This window comes from Rhinatrema bivittatum, chromosome 1 (genome assembly GCF_901001135.1).
Source record: "Rhinatrema bivittatum chromosome 1, aRhiBiv1.1, whole genome shotgun sequence".
Lineage (NCBI taxonomy): Eukaryota > Metazoa > Chordata > Amphibia > Gymnophiona > Rhinatrematidae > Rhinatrema > Rhinatrema bivittatum.
In genome coordinates, this window is record NC_042615.1 from 116,581,562 (window position 1) to 116,608,790 (window position 27,229).

At 41.9% G+C, this 27,229-nt stretch overlaps 1 protein-coding gene across 2 annotated transcripts in view; it reads left to right on the top strand.

Moving 5' to 3' along the window:
* SNX25 (sorting nexin 25) overlaps positions 1 to 27,229 on the top strand; it is a 421,458-nt gene that overhangs the window by 315,100 nt on the left and 79,129 nt on the right. For both annotated transcript variants that reach the window (XM_029586797.1, XM_029586849.1), the window contains exons 10-11: positions 10,804 to 10,965; positions 19,517 to 19,648. In XM_029586797.1, coding sequence (XP_029442657.1) covers positions 10,804 to 10,965; positions 19,517 to 19,648 — 294 coding nt within the window. The remainder of the gene's footprint in view (positions 1 to 10,803; positions 10,966 to 19,516; positions 19,649 to 27,229) is intronic.

A 27,229-nucleotide genomic window follows, 5' to 3' on the forward strand; every position in this document is an offset into this window, starting at 1 on the left:
TGCTGCCCAAGTCCTTTTTTGGTGCACCGTGCTCAGAGCGCCCTAACACATGATTTGCTGCGTGTACTATGGAGACTGGCCATTTTGGAATCTCTCCCGTAATTGCAAGCCCTGAGCCTAGGGTAGTGATAGCAGTGGATGAAGAGTTCAAATCACCCCCAATCCTGATACTGGCTATATCCTTAGGTGGGTCTTCACTTGGTGGCTTTGAACCCAAGCCCCAGGCAAACGTTTCCCCCACATTTTTTCACTTTTTTACAACAGGCCTTCTGTGCCTTTGTATGGCTGAGGGAGGAAAGCTCTGGGAACCCCATCCAAGCACAAGAAGGTCTTGGCCATAGCCCTTCCCTTCAGATTCCTGCCAAAAGACCGTGACTGGCCCTGGAGGCACCAGGGCCCTTATGGGGAGGACTTTGGGGATACGGAGGAGAGTACAGCATCCTCTGAAGAGGGGGAAGTTTCCCTTGGCCCTAAAGTTGATTCAGTCTTACACCTATTTCACCATGTTGAAATAGTGTTTTTGATTGAGCAGGTGGCTTCGTGCCTTTGGCTGGAGAAGTCAAAACCACAGTTGACTCAGATGTGGATTTCCATTAGAAAAAGGAAGTGCAGGACCATTGCTTCCTTTCCCCTCTACCCAGAGGTGGAGGAGATGATGTTGGCAGAATGGGATTTCCCGGAGTTGGGCCTGAGAGGAGTCGCCCTCCTGCAATGACAGTACCCCCTTACACCTGCTGCATTTCAGAAGTTTTTCCAGGTTCTATTAGTGGATGCTTTAGTCGCGGCTGTGATCAGATGGACTACTATCCCTTTTGAGGTGGGGAGTGTCTTTAAAAAATCTACAGGATAGGAAAATGAAGGCCCCCTCCTGCGAAGGCGACTCCTGGTGACAGCAGTGCAGTTATCTATCTTCCTGAGCTGGAGAGAAAAGAAGTGGCCAGGTTGGAGTCTGTTGCTGCCTTCCTGGTGGATGCTCCATATTACTTGTTGCGTAGTTCCGCCCTGTCGATTGCAGTGCATCTGCTCTTGTAGCTACACAGTTGGGCAGCAGACTCCTTAAATAATTTGTAGACTGCCTATTACCATTTCTAGACAGTTTACAATTGGTCTAAGACTCACCTGGGGAAGTTGCCCTTTAAAGATTGACTTCTGTTCAGGGAAGATCTGGACCATTTGATTAAGAATCTTGGCAATCCTAAACCCTAAAGTTTGCTGGAAGATAAAGGCAACTCCATTTATGGGGCTGGCAGAGGTCGCAGACAATTTTGAGTTTCCCTAGCAGTATTGGTGAGGTAGACAAGATTTTCGGGGCACTTCGGCTGCATATTCAGGGGCCGGGATCAGTCCTTTCATGGAGCTAGAAGACAAAGGGGGGGTGCTAGTGGTTTTTCCAGATCCGGTAGTGACGCCTCCTATGGTTCCAGGGGTTCACTTGCTTTTGACACCTGTAGGAGTTCTACAAGAAGTAGACCCACATAACTATCAATCAGTGGGTATTGAAAATAGTTTGCTCTGGCTTATGCCTAGGACCTACATTGTTCCATTTAAGACGTCTTCATGATTTCCCCCTGCTTGGCTCTGGCCCAAGCAGTGGGTTGGTCCACGACCTGCTGATGAAGCTGCAGCTCTTACAGGCAGCAGTGTCTGTGCCGCCAGCAGAGCGGGATTGAGGATGTTATTCCATCTAGTTCGTGGTGCCCAAGAAGGATGGTTTTTGTCCCATATTGGATCTCAAGGGATTGAACAGCTGTCTGTGGGTCTCATGGTTTTGGATGGAAGTGTGTTCTGTTCTTGCCGCAGTATGACGGGAAATGCCTGTGCTCGCTGGATCTATCAGAAACTTACTTACATATCCCCATTTGGGGCAAAGATCAGAGAGATCTTTTTTTGCATACTGTGTGAACGTTTTCCGTTCCAATCATTGTCTTTGGGTCTTGCAACCAAACTACGGATTTTTACAAAGATAATAGTTGTTGTGGCAGTGGCCCTCCGGCGCGAGGGGATTACAGTCCACCCATATCTCAACAATTGGTTAATCCATGCCCCATCTCAAGTGGAGGAGGAGCGAGTGTCTCTAGTGGTTCAGTTTTTAGAAAGCTTGAACTAGGTGATCAATTTTGTCAAAAGTTCCCTGCAGCCCACAGCTGTCCCTGGAATACTTGACATGATTCGATATATGGGTGGGACAAGTGGATGAGTGTATACAAAATAGTCTGTCAGATCCAATGATTCCTGGGATTGCTAATCCTCTCCATGTGGGATTATTTGCAGGTCCTCAGGTTGATGGTACCGAAGCTGGACCTGGTGCTGTGGATCAGAGCTCACATGTGCTCTCTCCAGGCATCCCTCCTAAGTCAATGGTCTCCACAGTCACAGGTCTATGGGATTCAGCCAGTAGGTGCATCAGTCACTTCTTTGATGGCTGGTTCCTTCCCATTTGTTGAAGGAAGTCAGTCTGACCACGCCAAACTGGGGCTTGGTCATGACAAATTTGAGCCCCTCAGGCTGAGGGGCTCACTGTCGAGATCATGCGACCCAGGAGAGTTGGTCTTCAGAGGAAGCTTCATGGTCCATCAACTGGCTGGAAACCAGAGCAATTCATCTGGCACTTCTGGCCTTTCTTCCACTGCTTCAGGGACATATGTGAATCAGTGGGGGGGGGGGAACCAAAAGCTATGGAGTCTTTGTGGAAATGTTGTGCCTGTTTCCATGGGTGCAGAAGAATCTCATTGCAACATAACAGCATAGTAATGATGGCAGAAAAAGACCAAATGGTCCATCCAGTCTGCCCAGCAAACTTCTTATGTTAATAACTGCAGCTGTGTGCAGATTACCCCCATATTTCGGATAAGGGTAGTAACTGCTGCTCCGTGTGGGTTACTCCCAAACTTTAAGGGCAGTAATATTAAAAATCAAAACCAAGCAACTGTCAAACCTATAACAAAATTACTGCTAGCAACATTTTTTACAGGGTGAGCCAGCCTTCTTGATAATTCATACAATGCTGCTGAGTGAACATGCTTTGCTTTTGGATTTGGCCATAGAAGCAGTCCTGTGCTTTTTCCCTGTCTGGACTGTAAAATACCCTGGATTGTAAAAATCAGGTATCAGGTCCCAGTATTGGTTGTCGACTGAATCCAATTTCTCTTCCCCCCCCCCCCCCCCCCCCCCCCCCCCCCCCCCCGTCAAAGTGGAGAGCGATGCTTCGGTTGCATCAAAATCATGTAAGCTAATTGGTTAAGGGTAGTAATCTCCATACCTTCGGTTAGGGGTAGTACCTGCCACTCCATGCTGGTTACCTAAAAGATTTTAATGATGCACAAACTTCAAATCTTTTCCGTTGGAAAGAAAACAATAGAACTAGGGATCACAAAATGAAATTCCAGAGGGTATAACTTGGAACTAACATCAAGAAATGTTTCTTCATGGAAATCATTAAAACCATTCACGTATCTCAAGGTCTGTATCATATCGTCCCTCCACCTTCTGTCTTCCATGGTATACATATTCAGGTGCTTCAGCCTGTCTTCATAAGTCTTCCAAATCAGACCCCATACCATTTTGGTCGACCTCTGGACCACCTCTGTCCTGTCTCTATCCTTTTTGAGATATAGTCTCCTGAACTGAACACATTATTCCAGGTGAGGCCCCATCAAGGACTTGTACAAGGGCATTATCAATTTTTTTTCCTTACTGGTTTTTCCTCTCTATATGCAACGCTGCATTCTTTTAGCCATTGCCTTTTCACATTGCTTTGCCACCTTCAAATCATCACAATATCCTCCCAATTTCTCTCTCCCAGTCCTTGCACATCAGTGTTTCACTCCCCATCATATACAACTGTTTTGGAATATCGCACCCCGGATTCATGACTCTGCACTTCTTGGTATTGAATCCCAGCTGCCAAGTCTTCAACCACTCTTAAAGCTTTCTTAAATCACTTTTCATTCTCTATTCCTTCAGGCATGTCCACTCTATTGCAGATCTTAGTATCATCCACAAATGGACAAACTTTACCTTCTATCCCTTCCGTAATGTCGCTCACAAAGATATTGATCAGAACTGGTCCCAAAACCAATCTCTATGGCACTCCATTTAACACTGTTCTCTCTTCAAAGTATGTTCTAATACCAATACACCCAGTTGGCCACCAGTCAACCAGTTTGTAGTTCACCACCTTGTTGCTGAGTCCCAAGGTTCTCATTTTATTTGCAAGCCTCATATGTGGGACTGTATCAAAAGCTTTGCTGAAATCCAAGTAAATCACAGAGTGCTCTTCCTTGATCCAATTCTCTAGGCACTCAATCAAAACAATCAGATTTGTCTGAAAGGACCTTCCTGTGGTTATCCATGCTGTCTTGGGTCCAGCAACCCACTGGATTTTATATAGTTCACTATCCTTTCCTTAGCAGTGTCTCCATTAATTTTACCACCACTGAGGTGTGGCTAACCGACCTGTACTTTCCAGCCTCCTCTGCTATCACTTGTGAAGTGGGACCACCACAGTTCTTCTCCAGTCACATGGCACTACTCCCTTATCCAGGGATCTATTGAACAGGTCTTTTAGCGGACCCACCAGCACATCTCTGAACACCCTCAGTATCCTGGGATGTACCTCATCTGGCCCCATGGCCTTGTCCACTTTCAGTTTTCCTAGCTGTTTCCATACAGTCTCTTCTGTAAATGGAGGTTTGTCTACCTCACCCCATCTTCGGTCTTCTCAACCAGCATTGGTCCTCCTCTAGGGTTTTCATTTGTGAATGCTGAACTGAAGTATTTGTTTAATGTTTCTGCCATTTCTTCATCTCTCTCCACACAATGCTCTTTGTCACCTTTCAGTTTCACTATAACACTTCGGACTTGCCATCTTTCTCTGATATATCAGATAAACATTTTGTCACCTCGCTTTACCTCTTTTGCAATCCTTTCCTCCGCTTGACCTTTTGCTTTCCTGATTTCTTTCTTCATCTCCTTCAGTTTCATCAGGTATTCTTCCCTATGTTCCTCTTTTTGGGATCCTTTGTACTTCTTGCCTTTTTTATTTCAGCCGCCATCTTTAAGAACCAGAACGGTTTCTTTTTCTTTTTACTTTTGTTTACCTTTCTGACTTGCAGATTTGTTGTCATTGTAATAGATCCTTTTAATTTGGCCCACCTTACCTAATTTCCCTCAGTCTTCTAGTTCTTCCACCAAGAACATCCCCATTTTGACAGTCAGTATTTTTGAAATTCAAAACTCGGGTATTTGTGCGACTTCTCTATCTTATTTGCGATATCCAACCATACCATCTGATGATCACTGGTGCTCAGGTAAGCACCTATGCAGACTTGAGACATCCCCATTTGTGAACACTAAGTTGAGTATCATACCCTTCTGCTGTTGTCAGCGCGCACATTGCCAACCAGGAAAATGTTCAGGCCGACTTCCTTAGAACCTGCTAGAGCCTGGGGATTGAAAGTTGAGCTCTGATACCTTTCAAAGAATTTCATAGGTGGGGTCGGCCTCAAGTGATTTTATGGCAATCCAACGGAATGCGAAGGGGGACTGCTGTCAGTTGATGAAGATAGCAGGGGTCGATGGGGATCGATGCCCTAATGCAGCCCTGGCTGGAGGGAGAGGTTTTGTATGCCTTTTCTCCATGGACACTCACAGGCAAACTGCTGCAAATGCATAGAGTTGGAAAGCAACTGGGTCATACTAGTGGCCCCAGGCTGGCCGCACAGACCTTAGTACATAGATCTGCTCTGGCTTCCAGTGACCTGGCCCTTGCGTCTCCTGAGGATGCGGGGAGCTCTTGGCTCAGTGGCCTGTGTTCATGGAGAATCCGACTCTGTTCTGTCTTATGGCCTGGCTCTGTAAGAAGGGGTGTTCTTCATCAGTGATTTCCATACTACGGATACCTCAGAAGTGGTCTACTTCTTTGGCTTACATTTGAGTCTGGCACCTATTTGAATAATTCTGCAATGAGCAGACCTTCAGGCGGTCTGGATAAGGGGCTGGCCTTGAACTCCTTAAAGGTGCAGGTAGTGGTTCTTGCCTGCTACCAGGGGCCCATTGCGGGGCGTTCTATAGTGTCTCACCTGGATGTTTCTTTTTTTTCTGAGGGCATGGAAGGATTATAGGCTGTGGGAGCTAAACTTAGTGTTGCAAGCCTTAATGGGGGCCACTTTTGAGCCTCTGAAACAGAGCTCTTTGAAAGATGTGTTGAAAACAGCTTTCCTGGTTGCAGTTTGCTCTGCAATATGGGTGTCAGAGCTTCAAGGGTGTATCAAGCTCTATCTTGTTGACCCTTTTCTACTGATTTCTTCAGATGCTGTGGACTTTCATCCAGTGCCATCCTTTATCCCAAAGTTGAATTAAGTCTTTCATATCAGTTTCTCTCCCGGCCTTTTCTTGGCAGGAGTGTGGGTCAGAGTATTGTTCTCTACAGCGTTTTGATGTCCGAAGACTTATTCTCCAATATTTGGAGATCACTAATGCTTTCCACCAAGGCAAGTCTTGCCTCACAAATCTGCTTCACTTTTTTGAAGGAGTTAATAAACATGTAGATAAAGGTGAACCGTTAGATGTAGTATATTTGGATTTTCAGAAGGTGTTTGACAAAGTTCCTCTTGAGAGGCTTCTAGGAAAAGTAAAAAGTCATGGATTGGTGGCGATGTCCTTTCATGGATTACAAACTGGCTAAAAGACAGGAAACAGAGTAGGATTAAATAGACAATTTTCTCAGTGGAAGGGAGTGGGCAGTGGAGTGCCTCAGGGATCTGTATTGGGACCCGTACTTTTCAATAAATTTATAAATGATCTGGAAAGAAATACGACTAGTGAGGTAATCAAATTTGCAGATGATACAAAATTGTTCAGAGTAGTAAAATCACAAGCAGATTGTGATAAATTGCAGGAAGACCTTCTGAGACTGGAAAATTGGGCATCCAAATGGCAGATGAAATTTAATGTGGATAAGTGCAAGCTGATGCATATAGGGAAAAATAACCCATGCTAAAGTTACACAGTTAGGTTCCATTTTAGGAGCTACCAACCAAGAAAGAGATCTAGGCTTCATAGTGGATAACACATTGAAATCATTAGTTCAGTGTGCTGCAGCGGTCAAAAAAGCAAACAGAATGTTGGGAATTATTAGAAAGGGAATGGTGAATAAAATGGAAAATGTCATAATGCCTCTGTATCGCTCCATGGTGAGACTGCACCTTGAATACTGTGTACAATTCTGATCGCCACAACTCAAAAAAGCTATAGTTGCGATGGAGAAGGTTCAGAGAAGGGCGACCAAAATGATAAAGGGAATGGAACAGGTCCCCTATGAGGAAAGACTAAAGAGGTTTGGACTTTTCAACTTGGAGAAGAGACGGCTGAGGGGGGGATATGATAGAAGTGTTTAAAATCGTGAGAGGTCTAGAACGGGTTAATGTGAATCAGTTATTTACTCTTTCGGATAATAGACTCCATGAAGTTAGCATGTGGCACATTTAAAACTAATGGGAGAAAGTTCTTTTTCACTCAACACACAATTAAACTCTGGAATTTGTTGCCAGAGGATGTGGTTAGTGCAGTTAGTGTAGCTGTGTTTAAAAAAGAATTGGATAATTCTTGGAGGAGAAGTCCATAACCTGCTATTAATTAAGTTGACTTAGAAAATAGCCACTGCTATTACTAGCGACAGTAGCATGAAATAGACTTAGTTTTTGGGTACTTGCCAAGTTCTTATGGCCTGGATTGGCCACCGTTGGAAACAGGATACTGGGCTTGATGGACCCTTGGTCTGACCCAGTATGGCGTGTTCTTATGGTCAGGTTGTTCTGTTTGGAGATCATGGGAAAGCTGAGGCAGCCTCTAAGGACCACCCTTGCTCCTGGATAAAGGAGATGATTGAGTCGGCCTACTTGCTCAAGAGCCAAAAGCCTCCAGACTTGGTGCATGTGCACTCCACCATGGCACAGTTGACATCCAGGTTGGAGGTACATGCACTTGCACCGGCAGATATTTGCAGAGTTGCCACTTGGTCTTCCTTGCATACCTTTGTGAAGCATTACAGATTGGATGTGCTGGAGTGAGAGGATATGACATATGGTGCAGGGCTTCTTCAGGCTGCCCTCATGTCCTCCTGCCCAGGTAAATGAAGCTTTGGTACTTCATATTTGTTAAGGTCTGGACAGGTGTAGCAAGATGAGATGGAAGGAAAAATTTTCCTTACCTGTTAATTTCCTTTCCATTAGTCCTGCCACACCAGTTCAGGACCCACCCAGGAAACAAGGTGTGTTTTTTCAGCCTGTTCTCTTTCAGTATCTGACTGAGGCCTTTGGCTTTTCCCTTTGTTTTGAGTTACTTTTTCCTGCTTTCCTTCTATTGTTGGTTGCAGGGAAACTTCTTCTCAAGTTTCGAGTTGAAATTTAATTATTCAATTGCTGGGATCTGATACGAAGCTTTATGAGAAGGATAGTGGATTCCTGCTGATTGCACCACCTCCTCCTAATGGCTAGTGATGTCACAGAGAAAAAGTGTTTTCTGCCTCCATCTGCTGGTAGGGGAAATAATCCACTTGTTAAGGGCTGGACTAGGGTAGCAATAATAATGGAAAGGAAATTAACAGGTAAAGACATTTTTCCTTTTACCTCAAACATATCTAAAATGTATAGCATTTTCCTATCATTTTGATTTGATTTATTACATACATAGATTAATTCCTCCTTTTTACTCACTCCAGCCTATATGTATGTTGTCAGTGAGGTACTTCCATCCAACTATTTTCTCTTTGTAATTATTCCTACATTTCACTCATCACACACTAGTATAGAGCATCAGAATTCTTGCATTACTTGTTCACCATTTCAGACATTGCACAGAAAATCTGAATCCTTTTACCCTTGTATTTACCTGGGTTTACATTGTACCTGTTTTATTTCATTTATTGTAAATGAAACTGTAATGTAGAAGAAAAAAAGAAAATCAGAACCACTTTTGCAGAATAGTTGGAAATGTGTACTAAATGCTTTGTAATATATTATTCAGAAGTCACCTGTAAAGAATATATTCTTCTGTCTGGAAAATAAAATTGCATTGAATTTCACGGAATTCACAGAAAGTGAAAATAATTATCAGAGACCATCATGAGAACATGCTGCCCTTATTGACAGGCATGATTATGGTAAAATTGTCAGCATAACTTACCTTACAGCATTTAACCTATTTAAAATGTTTTTCTGTACAATTTATTAAAATTATATTTTGCTAGTTTCTCAACTATCCCCTTGGCATTTCTGGGAAATTATTTTAGTATAAAGGTAGACTGAGGACATTTCATATTCTAACATTTCATTTAACTGTTCCATCAAAACAGTTTGCATCATTAACATTCACATCTGGTAATGCCCGAAATGTATTTTGTGATCTTCATAGTATCCTGGTTAGTATTCGTAGAACATTCCATTCCTTTCACTCTGCAAGGATCATTTTCATTCTCCTAAGCAGAAGTGTTTTGGTGGTTGAATATACAGAATCTCTGCATGAGCAAATGAAGGGGCTGGGAATAATGCTAGCTCTCTGATGTTCTTGGAAGAGCATAAGATAAACAGATCAGAATTAAAAAAAATTTGTATCTATCTCCCAACCATCCCCCTACACAAATGTACATGCACCAACCATTGTACTATTAGAATCTGACAGTAAATGTAGCTAACTATGTAATGCATGATTCCCCAAATTATATAGTATATGATTCCCAAAGCGGCTTTTTATTTATTAGCTACACTTAGTAATTAAAGTCCAGCAGTATGCATTAAACATGTAATCATGTCTCCTCATTGCACCACTATATGGGAGCTTGATTAGATGGAAAGAAGACTATCAGAGGGGTGTGAGGGAAGAAATAATCTGCCCTGATGGGACTGAACAGAAATTACTGTTGGTATAGGCTGCTGTCAGGGCTCCAAACTAGTGGAAGGTATGTCAAGATGTATCTTGTCCCTGGCACTCTGAATCATTGCAGCTTACTTTTACTTTACACTACTGCATTGAGCACATCTTTCAGCATAGCTCACTCCAGCTACCCCAATAGTCTTTTTTTTTTTTTTTTCCTCCACTGTCTGTACTCAGATTTAAAGAAGGCCATATGGTCTAAGCTAAGGAAAAATCCAAGTGCTTATGAAACAAAGCAGGGATCTTAAGGGCTTGCAAACAAGTCAGGTTTTAGAATAATCAAAATATGCAAATGAACAGAATTCTTAGATCAATTACAAGACATTTTCTGAGTATTTATTACGGCTATTTTGAAATCCTCGAGGACCAGAGTTGGCCATTCTTAGGATAGCATCTTCCATATAGTAAGAAATGGGACAGGCAGGTAGACTTCTACACACCTGGGCATATGTTTTGGTCTCAGTACATTGAGATTAGAGTCAGGCTCTTGTTTATGAAATCTTTAAGGTATGACCAGGTAAGAAATTGTATAGTAAAGTTACCAACATTTTTGAATGGTTGACTTCAACCAGTTTGATCACTACTCTGTGTCCATTTGCATTTACTTCTTGTGGGATGATGATGGAATAACATTTAATAAAAGCAAGAAAAAGTTTTATTTTTTGCAAAGTTGCAAATGTTAACTTCCTTTGAACTCAAGGTTTTATTCTAATAACATTTGCTGGCTTTAAATCCTTAACCTGTGCAGATCCTCGCAGAGGTCACATTGAAATAAGATGTCCATACGACCAGTTTGTCAGCAATATTCACCTTTTTTTTTTTTCTGGCAGCACAGCATGCAGTATTAAAACAGGCTCACCTCTCTGTTTCCAGATGCAGGGTTGTTGTGGCGAAGAAGATCTGGAGGAGGACAGCAGTGGGATTAATGAGCAGGCCAGTTATGCTGCAAATAAATTGCGTCAGCTGAATGAGAAACTCAACTACAAGAGGCAGGCACTCAGTTCCATCATCAATGCACCCAAACCTGACAAAAAGGTAAGTCTCCCCTTATCTGTAGAAATGTCAGTTTCCTTTATTGGGGTACTTCAGGGGCAATTGTCAAATGTGTGTGGGCAGTTGCAAAATCTAGGTACTTTTACTGGTAGACTTTGACATCAGTTCTGAAAGGGAAAGTAAATGTGTGCTTCCCCTTTGGAAATTGGCCAAAGAAAAAGTACCTACAGAGATGCAAAAATCACACAGGAGGAACTCTCTACTCAGTGCGAGTTTAAAAAAAAAAAGTGTGCATGTTGTGCAACACACACACAATTTTACCCAAGAGCAGGTGGGCAATTGTCAAAAAACTGTTATACCAATGAAACTAGCCTTTTACCTGCCTAAATGGCTTTTCAGTATTTCAATGAGGTACCAATATTTTCTTTCTCTTAGTTTTGGGTTTTATTCATCCTTAGGTTGCCCTTATCATAGAATAGTGTTAGAAATTTCCTTCCCCTCCCACCCCCACCCCCCCATGATTCTCTCTATCAAGCTGATTAAAAAAAAAAAACTCCGCGGGAGAGCCCGCGCTCCCGATGCGTGCCCAGGCACCTCTCCTGGGTGCGTGATTCTTTATTTAAATTAGGGCCTGCACTAATAAGGAAGTGCTAGGGACACTAGCACGTCCCTAGAGCCTCCTTATTAGCAGACATGACTGCTATTGGCGGATCTGACAACCGATGCTTAATTTTGCTAGCGTCGGTTGTCGAACCCGCTGACAGCCATGGGTTCAGAAAACAGACGCTGGCAAAATTGAGCGTCCGTTTTCCAACTCACGGGCTGGTGGACAGCTTTTTTTTTGTGTTTTTTATATTTGGGACCTCTGACTTAATATCGCCATGATATTAAGTCAGAGGGTGTACAGAAAAGCAGTTTTTCTGCTTTTCTGGACACCTTTCCCGGTGTTGTCCCTGATTAACGCCTGCCTTTGAGCAGGCTTTAATTTCTGAGAGTAAAATGTGCAGCTTGGCCGCACATTTTGCTTTCAGTATCCCGTGGGTATAACTAATAGGCTCATCAACATGCAATTGCATGTGATGAGCGCTATTAGTTTCGGGGGGGGGGGGGGGGGTTGGCTGCGCATTTTCCACGAGCTATTACCCCTTACTGTGTAAAGGGTGGTAATAGCTCGTGTAAAATGCGGGGTCAAACGGGGCTAAATGGTGCGCTCAGCTGAGAGCACCGTTCTGTATCGGCCTGCATGTAACTTTTTTTTGTTTTTTTAAAATTCAAAGATTAGTAGAGTTATAAGCCAAGCTCCAGTCAATGAATAAAATGAGCTTCGCAGGCAACCTTTCACCGCATCTCCCACTGCTCCTCAGCTCCTCCTCCATCTCTTGTCTGCGACAGCATCGTCTATCCTTGTGCTGCTTCTGTAGTTCCTATTTTGTGGCCAAACCCCCAACAAGTGATTGAGGAGTTATTGGGAAGGCGCATTTGATGCCAGGATTGGCCCTCCTGCTTGCTATCTGATCTCCAGTTCCACTTTTTCACATTTTGGTATGCCTTAAAAAAAAAAAAATCTGTTTCTACCTTCCCTTTTTCCTTCCTGAGTTTTGTGCTCCTAGCAAAATAGAAATTTCTATGATTGAAAGACAGTGCTGCTCTAACAAGAATGTTACAGGCTTTTATACCTATAGCTTTTGTCTTTAAAAAAAAGAAAAAGAAAAAAAAAGTGTTCATCTTAATGAAGTGAAGCTTTTTGCATTAGCTGCTTCTTGAATCAGTGGCACGGATAAGATATCGCATCTCTTAGTTTCGCATGAGCATTGAGCAAGCTGTGTTCTGTGGCCCCTGGCCAAAGGCTGTCACTGTGATGGCTAGATGAAAGTGGAGGAGAATGCAGAGGTGCTCTGTGATTGAAGGCTCATGATGCCATAGCCTAAGATAGAAGCTAGATCCGATTTGAGTTGAAAACAGGATGTGGAGGATACTTCCAAAGTAATATTAAAGAGAGCCTCAAAATAAACAACCTATAATCACATCATCTGATCTTATACTTTAATGGTTAAAGGGTCTCAGCAAGCCAGTAAACACACATGACCCTCAGGGGCCCACTGCCAGCTTTCTCTATCATGTACCTCTATTACAACCTTTTCTTATATATGTCTCTTACAAATAAAATGTCTCTGTAATGATTCATCACCACCAAAAAAAAAAATACCTAACATCTGATGTTTCTTCTGTATAACTGCTTCAGGGGTAAACAAAATATCGTATATCATTTTTAATCGTGGTGTTCCCAGTCTGTCACTGGTATCTCTACATATAGCAAGTAAAATTAACCTGAAAAATCTGCACTAATGAAAAAAAGTTCTTTAAAACAGGAGTAAGGAGATAAGTGCTTGAAGTTAAGTATGATCAAAATGACCTTGCATGCAAGATTGGCACTGGGCATCCAGACTTGGGCACAGTCTTTCATGCAAAGTAAAATCAGAGTGTAAGCTTTCTAGGGCGAGCACCTACAGCTGATCAGTATGCACTTCAGCACCGTGCATCCCTGTGACTGCAGTTGCCCATTTCAGAGAGTTTACCCTTTGATTTCACTTGGCATGCCTTGCCCAAATGACCTTGCATGTGAGATTGTTCCCAAGTTGGGATGCCCATTGCCAATCTTGCGTGCTAGGCCATTTCGGTCACTCTTTCCAACTTCAATCACTTACCTCCTTACCCCTGTTTTAAAGCACTAGTGTGGGTTTTCAAGTTAACTCTTTAGGCTAAGGTGACGTAAAAGTTAATTCACATTTCCAATGTCCATGATATTCTGTTGCTGTGCCCATGTGGTAGTGTCTAGCTGTTTTTACCACACTATGAACAGCAATAGAATAACTGTGGCCACCAGAAATGTGAGTTTATTCCACTTTGGACTAAAGGAGTTAAATTTCCAGCACAAGCTATCTGGGGCTATATCTACATCTGACCAAACTGTAAGTTCTTTGAGGCATCCACATTCAGCGGCATAGTATATATTTTGGTGTTGTACATCCCACTTTGGCATACTGTTCAGCTCTAGGTGCCATCCGCAGAGAGCTTATGCATTGTTCAGCTGTAGGTTCTAGCCCCTGAGTACTTAAACTGCCGGTTTGAATCCTTCCTGGGTCTGAGGTGGAGTACCACACTGGGCACAACAAAAAACACTGGCCACCAGAAATGCAAGCTTACTCATCTCAGACCCAAGAGTTCATTTTCCAATGGAAGCTCTCTGAGGGGGAGGCACCAGTCACAGGTTTTCTTTGTTTTCCTGAACAGCTGACCAGTACATGCATATAGCTGCAGTTTGTATATTGTTCAGCTGTTGGAGCCCACCCAGACCGACCATGCTTTGTTCATCTAGTTGTAGGTGCCTTCCCCAAAGAGCTTATTCTTTTATGTTACTTGCCATTCCTTGACAAAATGGTCTTGGATGAGAGAATATGCCTACAAATTGGGATGCACAACACCAATCTCACATGCAGTTCCATTTTGGCAAGAAAAATCAAAGTATAAGGTCTCCAAGGTGGGTACTTTCAGCAGAGCAGGATTCATTTTGGTGCTCTGCTTCTAACTTTGGCGTCCTATTCAACTGTAGGTGCCCCCACAAAGAGTTTATGCTTTAAGCTAGCTGTGGGTGCGCATCCCAGAGAGCTTATGCTTTGAGTTTTACTTGCTGTTCCTTGCCAAGATGAGCTTGGATGCAAGAATTTTCTCTGTGGAGTGGGCATTTACAACTAGCTGAACAAAGTGTAAGCTCCCTGGAGTGGGCATCTACAATTAAGCAATTCACAGAAGTTGGGATGCGCAGCCCTAGTGTACTGTTTAACTAGAGATGCCCTCCCCAAGAGCCTACACTGGAAAATAAACTTCTGGGTCCAAGGTGGAGTAAATTCATGCTTCTGGTGACCAAAGTGATTCTGATGCAGTGCCTGGTCTGGTAGTACCAGCTGGACACTACCACAATGGGCACAGCAATAGTATAACATGGCCACCAGAAATGCGAAATAATTTTATTCCTGCTCTGACCCAAGAGTTACATTTCCAGTGTTAAGAAAATGTGCTTTAAGCTGTTTGCCCTTTAATGAACTTCCCTGCATTGCTGGGGAATAGCTGATGTCTATTTTTACATGAGATTTGCATGCCCCGTGCTAACTTTAGTGCTGGGTTTTTTTCTTGATTTAGTACATATTTTTTAGGTGTTAAAACCCCTGTTGATTACCAGAGTTAACTTACGCTAGAAAAATGCACACTGAAACAGGAGTTAAAATCTGCATTAATGTTAGTGTCTTATCTCATTGGCCCCCAAAATGCATTAAAGTAGAAATTTTTCATTGATCTGCACAGCATACTCTACCCTTTAATTGAGAGAAAACAATGATATAAATATTCCAAAAGTAAAGAATAAAGAAACACAAAGTTGTGGTGGTGCAAATCTTCACACTCCTTGATCTAGTATTTAGTGGAAGCCCCTTCTGCAGCAGTAGCAGCTGAGGGTCACTTAGGATAAGTGTCTACCAGCTTTGCACTGCTCATCTTTCAGGTTGTCCGGGAATTATCTGCGGACTGCGCTCTTCAAGTCTTGCCACAGATTCTCCATTGGATTCAGGTCTAGGCTTTGACTGGGCCAACTGTTGAGCCACTGCATGGTTGCTTTTGCGAGGTACATAGGATCCTTGTCCTGCTGAAAGTTGAATCTTCTCCCCCGTTCCGGGACTGTGGCAGACTGGTACGAGTTTTCCTTCAGAGTCTGCCTGCACCATTTATCTTCCCCCTTGATCTTCACAGTTCTCCCTGCATCCCACGACATAATGCTGCTGCTGCTCTGCTTTATTTGTAGGGACGGTGTTAGCAGGGTGATGTGTGCTTTGTGCCACACATCGCTTAGCATGGAGACTAAAACTGTTCCACTTTGGCAGCAGCGGACTCATGATGTCAGACCGGCCCGGGTATTCGCCGCCCAGGCCGGCCCAGGACACGTCATGTGGTCTGCCGAGCGCGGCTCTGTCACGGCCGCGCATGGCAGACCACGTGACTGGAGCGATCGGCCCACCGGGGGATGCCCGATCCCCCGATAGGCCAATCCGCCCCTGCACTTTGGCCTCGTCAGACCATAAAACCTCCCCATGTGTGTGAGGTGTTAATCTTAGGCCTCACAGTGACTTTCCATTTTTCTTCCCTTAATTCGTAGCCACTGCTTTTGGAGAGTTGGCAGTATCTTGATGGTGCAAACTCTTTCCTTTTAAAGAAAGCGAAGATCGTTGTGTGTAAATGCCCTTTATTGAAATTAGCTAATTTATCACTTTCTTTACTGCTACACAGCTAACTGGATCGGCTTCCGATTTGTTTTCTGACTCTTTCCATTTTACAGTGATGGAATTGACAGTACCCCAAGATATATTCAAACATTAAAATGTTCTTAATCTCCTTAATCTGTACACATTACTGAAAGAACTGCAGGATAGCGTTATTCAGATTCTTGTTCAGCCTCTTTTGACTTTAGCTTCAAATTCACTTCATGCAACAGAAACAGTTTGATTTTTCAGCCAAGAGTATATCTGTAATTGGAAACAGTTGGGCTCTATTAACCTCATGGGCATTATAAGGCTTTTTTTTTTACTGTAGCTAATTTGGGTTTCTCACAGGACAAGCAGGATGGTAGTCCTCACATATGGGTGACATCACAGGATGGAGCCCAATCACGGAACACTTTTGTCAAAGTTTCTAGAACTTTGACTGGCCCCTACTGGGCATGCCCAGCATGGCACCAACCCTGCAGCCAGCAGGGGTCCCCCTTCAGTCGTCTTTTTTCCGCGCAGCAGTAGCCACGTGGTTAAGGAGCTCCACAGAGAATCCTGACAGGAATTTTCCTCACGGAATTACTACACCTTTTCTTACCCCACAGGGGTCCCGCCTTCAAATTTTTCAAGCTGCAGTACTCCGGTAAGTTTTCTACCTGTTTTCAGTAGATTCCCGGCGAGTTTGGCCCTCACGGCCTACTGGCCGTCGACCATACCGCGTCTCAAATTTTTCATGGCCATGGCATCGGGGTTCCATCGGTGCCCGGACTGCAATCGCACCATGTCCATAACAGACCCTCATAAGGTCTGTGTAATGTGTCTTGGATGTGAGCACGATGTCCTGACCTACACCAAATGTACCCTAATGACACCTAAAGGTTGCAAGGCCAGAATGGAGAAGATGGAACTTCTTCCGTGCTCAAACCCCGACGCCGTCTAATGTATCGACGTTGTCAGAACCGGCACAGTCAACTTCATGCCAGTATCGACCACCGACCGGTGACCGTCCGGCATCGACGACTTCTCAGCCTTCAACCACCTCTACTCCCCCTCAGGACCAAGGGGATCGTAGAGAGAAACATCGCCACTGACATCGGAAGTCTCGGACCATCAAGGGAGCGAAATCATCGACATCGCCATCGTCCGAGCCGCCGTCTAAGAAACCCCATCCAGAAAAGGCACCGACCTTTTCAGCGACTGGGTCTCCGAGGCAACCCTCACCCGAAAGGGGATTGGGAGCCGCGACTCCGCCTTTAACGGTGGTCCTTCCGGCTATGCCTCTGCCTCCTTCTGTTCCGGAGCCGGGGCTGCTTGCTCCAGGTCTCCGAGAAGAACTGGACCAGCTGGTTCAGGAGGCCATCGACAAGGCGATGCATAGACTCCAAGTTCCTTATTGCAGTAGTCCAATCCTGTGAAGATTTCAATGTATTATCAGGGACACCTAGATCCTTTACCTGAATAGTGACTCCTAATTTGGAGCCTTGCATTGTGTAGCTATTATTTGGATTACTCTTCCCTAAGTGCATCACTTTGCACTTGTCCAAATTTATCAGAGTTCAAAGATAAAATGGCATGAATTCTGCTTAGAGTTGCTGAGATGGGGCTTTTGCTTTACTGCCAACAGCATACTATCAGCAGTATGCACTGAGAGCAGGCCATGCCAGTTAACAGAGAGTGCAGTTATTCTTTGGTTTTCAACAAATATGTGATTTTAGTTCAGCATTTTGCTTAAGTCTTCTTGATAGGCACCACAGTTTTTTTCCTCACCCAGTGCTCAGTGTGATGCCATGGGGCTGTAAAGGAGCATGCGCTTCTAGATGCTGGTGAGTTCATCTTTGCAGTTGGTTGGTTGCCAGATAATGGAGGTTTTATCGTACATTATTTAGCTGTGTTTTTTTCCCCCAAATAGTGGTTTATGTCCAGTGACGCACAGGCTTTTCTCTGCCGGAGTTGTGTTCTTCCTTTGGTTGTATTTTATTGGTCCACACTGCCACACTGTAGAAAAGCATCTGTGAATAAAGGATTTTCCCCACAGGCCTGTCTTTTTGTCCCTTCCTGTGGAGGAGATGACAACAGTTTTCAGACATCTTAACACTTCTGATTGCTATTGGCTATTGCACAATAAAAAAACCCAAAAAAACAGGCAAAGCAGAAAAAAATTCAAAGCTGTGTTAAATCAGATTAAAAGGCGCAAACAAACTTGGCAGAAAATCAGAAAATCTCCAAATAGAAGTACTCTCGAAGGAGTTGATAATGCAAATACAAAAAGCAAGCACCACCCCCACTCCTCCTCTTAAACCTAAAGAATTCAAAGTAAACTAAACATACAAAAAAAATCCTTAAAGAAATAAAGTTAGTTCATACCAAAATTTGATTCAAATTGCAATAGCAGTCTCTTGTCTGTATCATAATTAACTGAAAAACTCTCCAAGGCCATTATTTATTGAAGAAGGTTAATTGGTGTTAGGTGTAACAGTGCCCCTCAAAGTGCCAAAACCTAACCCAAAATTGAAATATAAACTGGTTCTCTTCCTGAATAATGATGAAATAGTGAACTCCCTGACAAAAGACCCATGAGTGAGTGTGTTGATCCAGAAGAGCTTTGTACTTGGTGACCCATGTCTGCCTTGGAATAAATGATAGAGTACTTACGAGGCCAGAAATGAGAACAAATAGCTCAGTACTGCTGTCTTCAACATTCATCTTGACTATCTTGAGTCTAAATTGTGTTCAGCTATAGATGGAGTGTTTCTGTAGTGCTGTACATGCAAGCAGAAGCATTATTTCAATCTCTTAAGCAAGGCATGAGTTCTCCAAGTCCCACCTGCATGTTATTCTGATGGTTGCACTCTTTCTCTGCTGTTTCACTGCTTTTATTCCATATCTGGGTAATGTAAGATCTTCAATTTGTAGGCTGTATAGGTTCCCACCAGATCCCATGGACCACTGGTATTCACTCCTAGCCCTCGAAGGTACAAACGTTGGATTTTCAGGATGTCACTAATGAATATGCATAAGATAGATTTGCATGTATGCTGCCTCTATTGTATGCAAATCTATCTCTTCTTATTAGGGATTTCCAGAAAACCTGGCCTGTTTGTGGCCCTTGAAGGCTGGTAGTGAATACCATTGCCGTGGACTGTTTGTCTTCCTTGTCAGTGACATATGTGATACTGTATTTTATCTGCTTTGCTCTGCATGTATTGTATATTATCTGCTAACGAGCTGGTTATTTTATCATGGTCTGTGATCTCAGTAATTAATCTTTGTCTCCCTGGCAGATTATTTCCAAGTTGAAAGATGAAATTTCACTGATGGAGAAAGAAAACAGCGATCTCGAGTTACATATTTCAAGAACAGATTGGTGGTGTGAGAATCTTGGCATGTGGAAGGCCCTCATTAATACTGGCGAGGTATAATTTTTGAATCATTACTGCAATTCTATTTAAAAAAAAAATACTCAGAGAAAAATATTTTTCTAGTTTTAAGTAGTCATTCCCATCCATGTGATATGAATCCATCTATATTTATTTATTTTTATTTATTTAACTCTTTTATATACCGGCATTCATGAAACATATATCATATATGTTCACATGGAACAAGTGTATTATAACATTAACATTAAAGAAGAAGAAAAGTTACAATAAACAAGGGTTATGGGAACTTGGGTAACTGAGAGAGCAATGATAGAGGTTTAACAATATAAACTTAACAAGGTAAGGTACTGGTTGTGCCATGGATCACATTTAGAACACTCTAAATATAGAACATTTTACTTTCAGAAATTAGGGTAGGCGCTAATTTCTGAAAGTAAAATGTGCAGCTTGGCTGTACATTTTACTTAGTGAATCACGCGGGAATAATTAATAGGGCCATCAACATGCATTTGAATGTTGCGGGCGCTATTAGTTTCGGGGGGGGGGGGGGGGGGTTGGACGTGCGTTTTCGATGCGCTATTACCCCTTACTGAATAAGGGGTAAAGCTAGCGCGTCCAAACGCGGGTTAACAGTGCGCTCCGCCGGAGTGCACTGTACTGTATCGGCCTGTTAGTGGGGCATTAAGCCCCTTTAAGGTAGGAAAAAAATGAATATATTTCTCTCTGACAGTTTGTCTACAAGACACAAGAGCCAAAGAGAAGATGGAATACAGAGAAAGTAAAACAATACCTGGTTCTACCTGAGTTCTCCCTAAAGAGCCAGCAGTTCCCTCACTGCTAAGGATTGGGCTAGCCCTCTTAGCCTCTTCAAGATATCAGTTCAGTGTCCCTTTTTAAGTTACTCGGCCTCTTGGTTGCAGCTTGCAGCAGTGTTTCTTCAGCTCCTGCTTTGGCCCAGTCCCTCATCAGTTTGTTAGCCTCCATCTCTTAAATTTCCTCAAGCTTTTTTCCTGGGGAAATAAGTGCATCCTCTGAGTTTGCAGGATTCCTTTTCCTGCTGAAACTGCCAGCTATTCGATGGCTGGAATTTAAAGGTGGACTATCAGGATTTAGTCATTTAAGCTGGGTGGTTCCATTGGTGCGTTAAACTGTGGGTTTGAGCATCTGCTGAAATTGGTGCTGTCTGTCAGGAGAGAGAATTGACATTGGTATTCTCTTTGCCAGGTTGATGCTCCACCTTCAGTGTAAATGGTTGTAAGGCTAAGAACCGTTTTTAATAACGCTGACAGCTGCACTACTTAATTCTGCGTGCTTAGCACTTATGAGGTGCTTGATTGAACCCTGGATTATTTGGACTCAATTTCCCCGCACCCCTCGAGCTGACACTGAGCAGCTGACCCTGCCTACCTAAAGCCACGTCATTGCTGAGAGCCTGAACTCGTCAAGACGAGGCGCTGCTGCAGCTCTCCAAAGAGGCAAACCTCTTAGGGAGTGCTTAGGAGTTTTGTTATGGATGGTGACATGATTGATAATATAGTGGGGAGGGGTAATTATGGGCTGTTTAAGATAGGAAGGTTGGGAATTGAAGAGGGGAGGAAAAGGGGTTAACTTTAGACATTTCAAGATTTGTAAGTCTTCTGAAGCAATCTGGAAAGAAGATAGGGAGTGATTTTGAAGTGCATATTGGTGAATGCTAGATTGATAAATACAAATCAATTGGGAATACATGATTTAATTAGAGAGAAATTTAGATGTTTTTATTAGAGAAACCTGGGTTAAAAATACTGGTATTACTATGTCCCAAATTTGCCCTAGGGATTATGATTTGATTTTATGTAATAGGGCGGACAAACAAAAGGGGGGGAAGGTGTTGCTGTGATGTCACTGTGATGTTTAAAACACCGTTGCCATTGAAACAGCTTTATATGGAATCTGTTAATGGTTGTGAAAGCCTTCTTATTAAAATTGAGTCTATTTGTTCAGTTGTAATATCTTTATGGTATTGTCTACCTGACTTGAATCCAGATTGTTTGTGTGATACTAATGCAAGTGACTAGATTTTTTTTTTTTTTTTTTTTTAAATAGTGCTGGGTGATTTTAACCTGCACTCAGATAAAGTTTAGGTTTTACATTTGTTGACATTTTATCCTTGTGAGTGAACTGATCCAAATTGTGCAGGGTCCTACACATAAGTGGACATATGTTGGACCTTGTATTTGATTCTTTATTAGTTTATGGAATGGGTAGGTTAAAGTTTGAGGGGTCTGAGAAGTTGGTATGGTCTGACCATTGGTTAGTTAAATTTAGTTTTGCATTTGTGGATTAATGTATGACAGCAGTGGGGAATGTGGCAAGTAGGAATAGTTGGGGAAAAATAATTTGGAGAAACTTAGGAAGAGTTTAAACGCTGTGGTGGATACAGTTGTGGATGATTTGAATGAGCTGGATTCATAATGTCTCATAGATGGATGGTATAAATTGTTTAATCAAGGGATGGAGATGGCCGTGAATGGGACAGCTAAGGTGACCTCAGATAAATGTATCAGATCTCTCTGGTACTCTAAAAAGCTAGCTGAGCTGAAATGAAGCTGTCATCTTGATAGATATTGGAAGAAATCTGGATCTTTGATGAATAGAGAATGATAGTGTAAGGCTAACATAGAATACTTTAAGCAAATTCTATTGGTGAAAGTGTTTTTCAGAAGTAGTAGTTCTACAGATAATAATCCAAGAGTTTTCTTTAAGATTGTCAGCCCTTTATTAGGAATAAAAAGCAATCTACACTTGGTTTTATAAGGATCTCCCAGATAGTGATAAATTAGCATTGTATTTTTATGAAAAGGTTGATTTATTACATAAGGGGTTGGAAAGAGGGAATAGTAGAAAGATTGGGAAGAGAGAGAGAAGGTAGATGGATCGTTGTAGAGATTTGCAGAATTTGAAGTACAGTTATTGATTGAGTTAAAATTGTTGTTGAATCAAGTTAAGCCCTCTTATTGTTTTTTCTACCCATAAGAACATATGATATGCCATACTGGGTCAGACCAAGGGTCCATCATGCCCAGTATCCTGTCTCCAATAGTGGCCAATCCAAAGTCACAAGAACCTGATAAGTACCCAAAAATTAAATAAATCCCATGATACTAATGCCAGCAGCAATCATTGACCAGTCCCTATTGATTAATAGTTTATGGACTTCTCCTCCAAGAACTTATCCAACCCTTTTTTAAACCCAGCTACACTAGCTACCTTAACCATAATCCTCTGGCAATAAATTCCAGAGCTTAATTGTGCATTGAGTGAAAAATAATTTTCTCTGATTTGTTTTAAATGTTCTATTTGCTGGCTTCATGGAGTGCCCCCTAATCCCTTGTAATATGCGAAAGGGTAAATAACCATTTCACATTTACTCGTTCAAATCCTTTCATGCTATTATAGACCTCTATCATATCTCCCTTCAGCCATCTCTTCTCCAAGCTGAGTAGCCCTAACTTCTTTAGCTTTTCCTCATAGGGGAGCCGTTCCTTTCCCTTTATCATTTTGGTCGTCCTCAGTACTTTCTTCAGTGCAACTATATCTTTTTTGAGCTGCGGCGACCAGAATTGCACATAGTATTTAAGGTGTGGTTTAAGAGTTGAGCAATACAGAGGCATTATGACATCTTCCATTTTATTCACCATTCCCTTCCTAATAATTCCTAACATTCTTTGCTGTGTTGACCGCCACAGCACACTGAGCTGACAATTTCAATGTAATATCAACTATGACGCCTAGATTTTTTTCCCTGGGTGGTAAATTCTAAAATGGAACCTAACATGTAGCTACAGCATGGGTTATTTTTTCTGATATGCATCATCTTGCACTTCTCTACATTCAGTTTAATCTGCCATATAGACACCCAATCTTCCAGCTTTTCAAGATCCTCCTGCAATTTATTACAATCTGCTTGTGACTTAACTACTCTGAATAATCGTCATCTGAGTGCCTCAGGGATCTGTACTTGGACCGGTGCTTTTCAATATATATAAATGATCTGGAAAGGACTACGATGAGTGAGGTTATCAAATTTGTGGATGATACAAAATTATTCAGAGTAGTTAAATCACTAGCGGATTGTGATACATTACAGGAGGACCTTGCAAGACTGGAAGATTGGGCATTCAAATGGCAGATGAAATTTAATGTGGACAAGTGCAAGATGTTGCATATAGGCAAAAATAACCCTTGCTGTAGTTACACAATGTTAGGTTGCATATTAGGAGCTACCACCCAGGAAAAAGATCTAGGCATCATAGTGGATAATACTTTAAAATCGTCGGCTCAGTGTGCTGCAGCAGTCAAAAAAGCAAACAGAATGTTAGGAATTATTAGGAAGGGAATGGTTAATAAAACGGAAAATGTCATAATGCCTCTGTATCGCTCCATGGTGAGACCGCACCTTGAATACTGTGTACAATTCTGGTGGTCGCATCTGAAAAAAGATATAGTTGCGATGGAGAAGGTACAGAGAAGGGCAACCAAAATGATAAAGGGGATGGAACAGCTCCCCTATGAGGAAAGACTAAAGAGGTTAGGACTTTTCAGCTTGCAGAAGAGACGGCTGAGGGGGGATATGATAGAGGTCTTTAAGATCATGAGAGGTCTTGAATGAATAGATGTGAATCTGTTTACACTTTCGGATAATAGGCGAACAAGGGGGCATTCTATGAAGTTAGCAAGTAGCACATTTAAGACTAATCGGAGAAAATTCTTTTTCACTCAACGCACAATTAAGCTCGAATTTGTAGCCAGAGAATGTGGTTACTGCAGTTAGTGTAGCTGGGCTCAAAAAAGGTTTGGATAAGTTCTTGGAGGAGAAGTCTATTAACTGCTAGTAATCAAGTTTACTTAGGGAATAGCCACTGCTATTAATTGCATCAGTAGCATGGGATTTTCTTGGTGTTTGGGTAATTGCCAGGTTCTTTGGCCTGGTTTGGCCTCTGTTGGAAACAGGATGCTGGGCTTGATGGACCCTTGGTTTTACCCAGAATGGCAATTTCTTATGTTCTTACAAATTTGATCACCTCACTCGTACCTCTTTCCAAATCATTTATAAATGTATTAAAAAGCACTGGTCTAAGTACAGATCCCTGAGGCACTCCACTGTTTACCTTTTTCCACTGTGAAAACAGACCATTTAATCCTACTCTGTTTCCTGTCTTTTAACCAGTTTGCAATCCACAAAAGGACATCGCCTCCTATCCCATGACTTTCTTAGAAGTCTCTCGAGGGACTTTATCAAATGCCTTCTGAAAATCTAAATACACCACATCTACCAGTTCACCTTTATCCACATGCTTATTCACTCCTTTAAAAAAAAAAATGTAGCAGATTTGTGAGGCAAGATTTCCCTTGGGTAAATCCATGCTCGCTATGTCCCATTAAATCATGTCTATATGTTCTGGGATTTTATTCTTTACAATAGTTTCCACAATTTTACCTGGCAGTGAAGTCATGCTCACCTTTCTATAGTTTTCTAGATCACCTCTGGAGCCCTTTTAATATACTAGGGTTACATTGGCCACCTTCCAGTCTTCAGGTACATCAGATGATTTTAATGATAGGTTACAAATTACTTGTAATAGGTCTAAAATTTCATTTTTTGAGTTCTTTCAGAACCCTGGGATGTATACCATCCAGTCCAGGTTATTTTCTAGTCTTCAGTTTCTCAATCTGGCCTACTACATCTTTCAGGTTCACCTTGTTTTGGGTCAGTTCATCTGAATCGTCACCCTTGAAAACTGTCTCCAGAACAGTTATCTCTCCAATATCCTCCTCTGTAAACACTGAAGCAAAGAATTCATTTAGTCTCGCCACAATGGCCTTATCTTCCCTAAGTGCCCCTTTTAACCCCTTGATCATCTGATGGTCCCACAGACTCCTTTGCAAACTTCCTGCTTCAGATATATTTACAAAAGTATTTATTATGAGTTTTTGCCTCTATGGCCAACTTTTTAAATTCCTTTTTAGCCTGTCTTATCAATATTTTTCTTTTAATGTAAGTCAAGCGTATTCCATCTGTTAATTAAGTTTCACAGTTTCTATGTAATTCATACTTAAATTGGAACTTAACTAAGTTTCTATGTTAAAATGTAATAATAATGACACCGTTGTCATATTATACCATGAGTTATTTCTGTAAACCGATGTGATATGCCAAATCAAATGTCTGTATAAAAAAGACAAATAAATGCTTATTCCTGTCCTATTTTCTTCAGATGGGTCCTTCTTCCAATTTCTGAATGAAGATCTTTTGGCTTAAATAGACTTTCACCTCACCTTTTAACCATACCGGCAATCATTTGGACTGTCTTCCACTTTTCTTAATGGACCCATATCCAGCAAGATTAATAAAAAGACTTTATGATAAAATGTTGAGGTGGATGATAGCACTTAATTGTTCTTTGAATTCAGGTGAAGCACCAGCCATTCTGATGTCAGCAGTATTTAACCCATTATTAAAGAAGGAATTATTGCACTCTAGGGAATGTAGTAGTTACAGACCAGTTTTTAGGTTACCTTTTGTTGCAAAGGTACTGGAGAAAGAGGTAACCAACCAGTTTATTGATTATCTGAAAGATGATGAACTGCTAGATGTGGCCCAAACAAGTTTCAGAAGATATAGCACGGAGGGTCAAATGGTTTGATCAATACTCTATTCTTTCATCCTTAGATAAGGGCAGAATTATTTTGTTGTTTTTGCTTCATCTTACTAGTGCATTTGATTTAGTAGACAAGGCTATTCTGTTATAGCGTTGTGAGTCACTGGGAGTTAAAGGTCAAGTGCTTAGATGGATAATTTATTTTTTCCAGGGTAGAGATCGGATAGTGCTGTTTCAGGGAAAGAGGTCTAGTTCAAGAGTTGTGAAACCGGGAGTTTCTCAGGGTTTGTCCCTGTCTGATTCTTTTAAAAGTATTTTTAGCTCCCTTGGGGAATTTAATATATTCATATAATTTTAGTGCTTTTATTTATGCAGATGATTTGCAGATTGCAGCCTTATTGGGAAAGAATATGAATGAGGATATTGCTCGATTAAATATCTAATTGGAAGCAGCGATGACTTGGTTAAGAGAGAACAAATTAATTATCAATACTGCCAAAACAGAATTGATGTAGATTGGTACGGGCACTATTGTTAGGCACTCCAGGTTAGCTCAGGTAGGGCTAGAACTGGCTCCAGAAGTAGAGGTACGATTGCAGATGATTCTGGACTCTCAGTTGACCACAGAGAGGCATGTGACTCAGGTTGATCATAATTCTTATTTTAAGTTGAAATTGGTGAAGCAACTAAAACTATATTTGGAACTATCAGGTTTAAAAGCTGAGGCCTATGCTTTATTTTATCCAGTTGGATTACTGTAATGCAATCCTTTTGCGAGTATCAAAGAAAACAATTCAAAAATTACAACTGATTGAAAATGCAATGGCTTGATTTGACCAGGGAGATCATGAAGAACTTTGGCTAAATCTCTACTTTTGTAATTACTTTGGTTACCAACAGAGAAACGTTGTAGGTTTAAAAAATTAGCTTTCCATTTAAGGTGCTTAAAGGAAACTTTTCCCTCGGTTGAGGG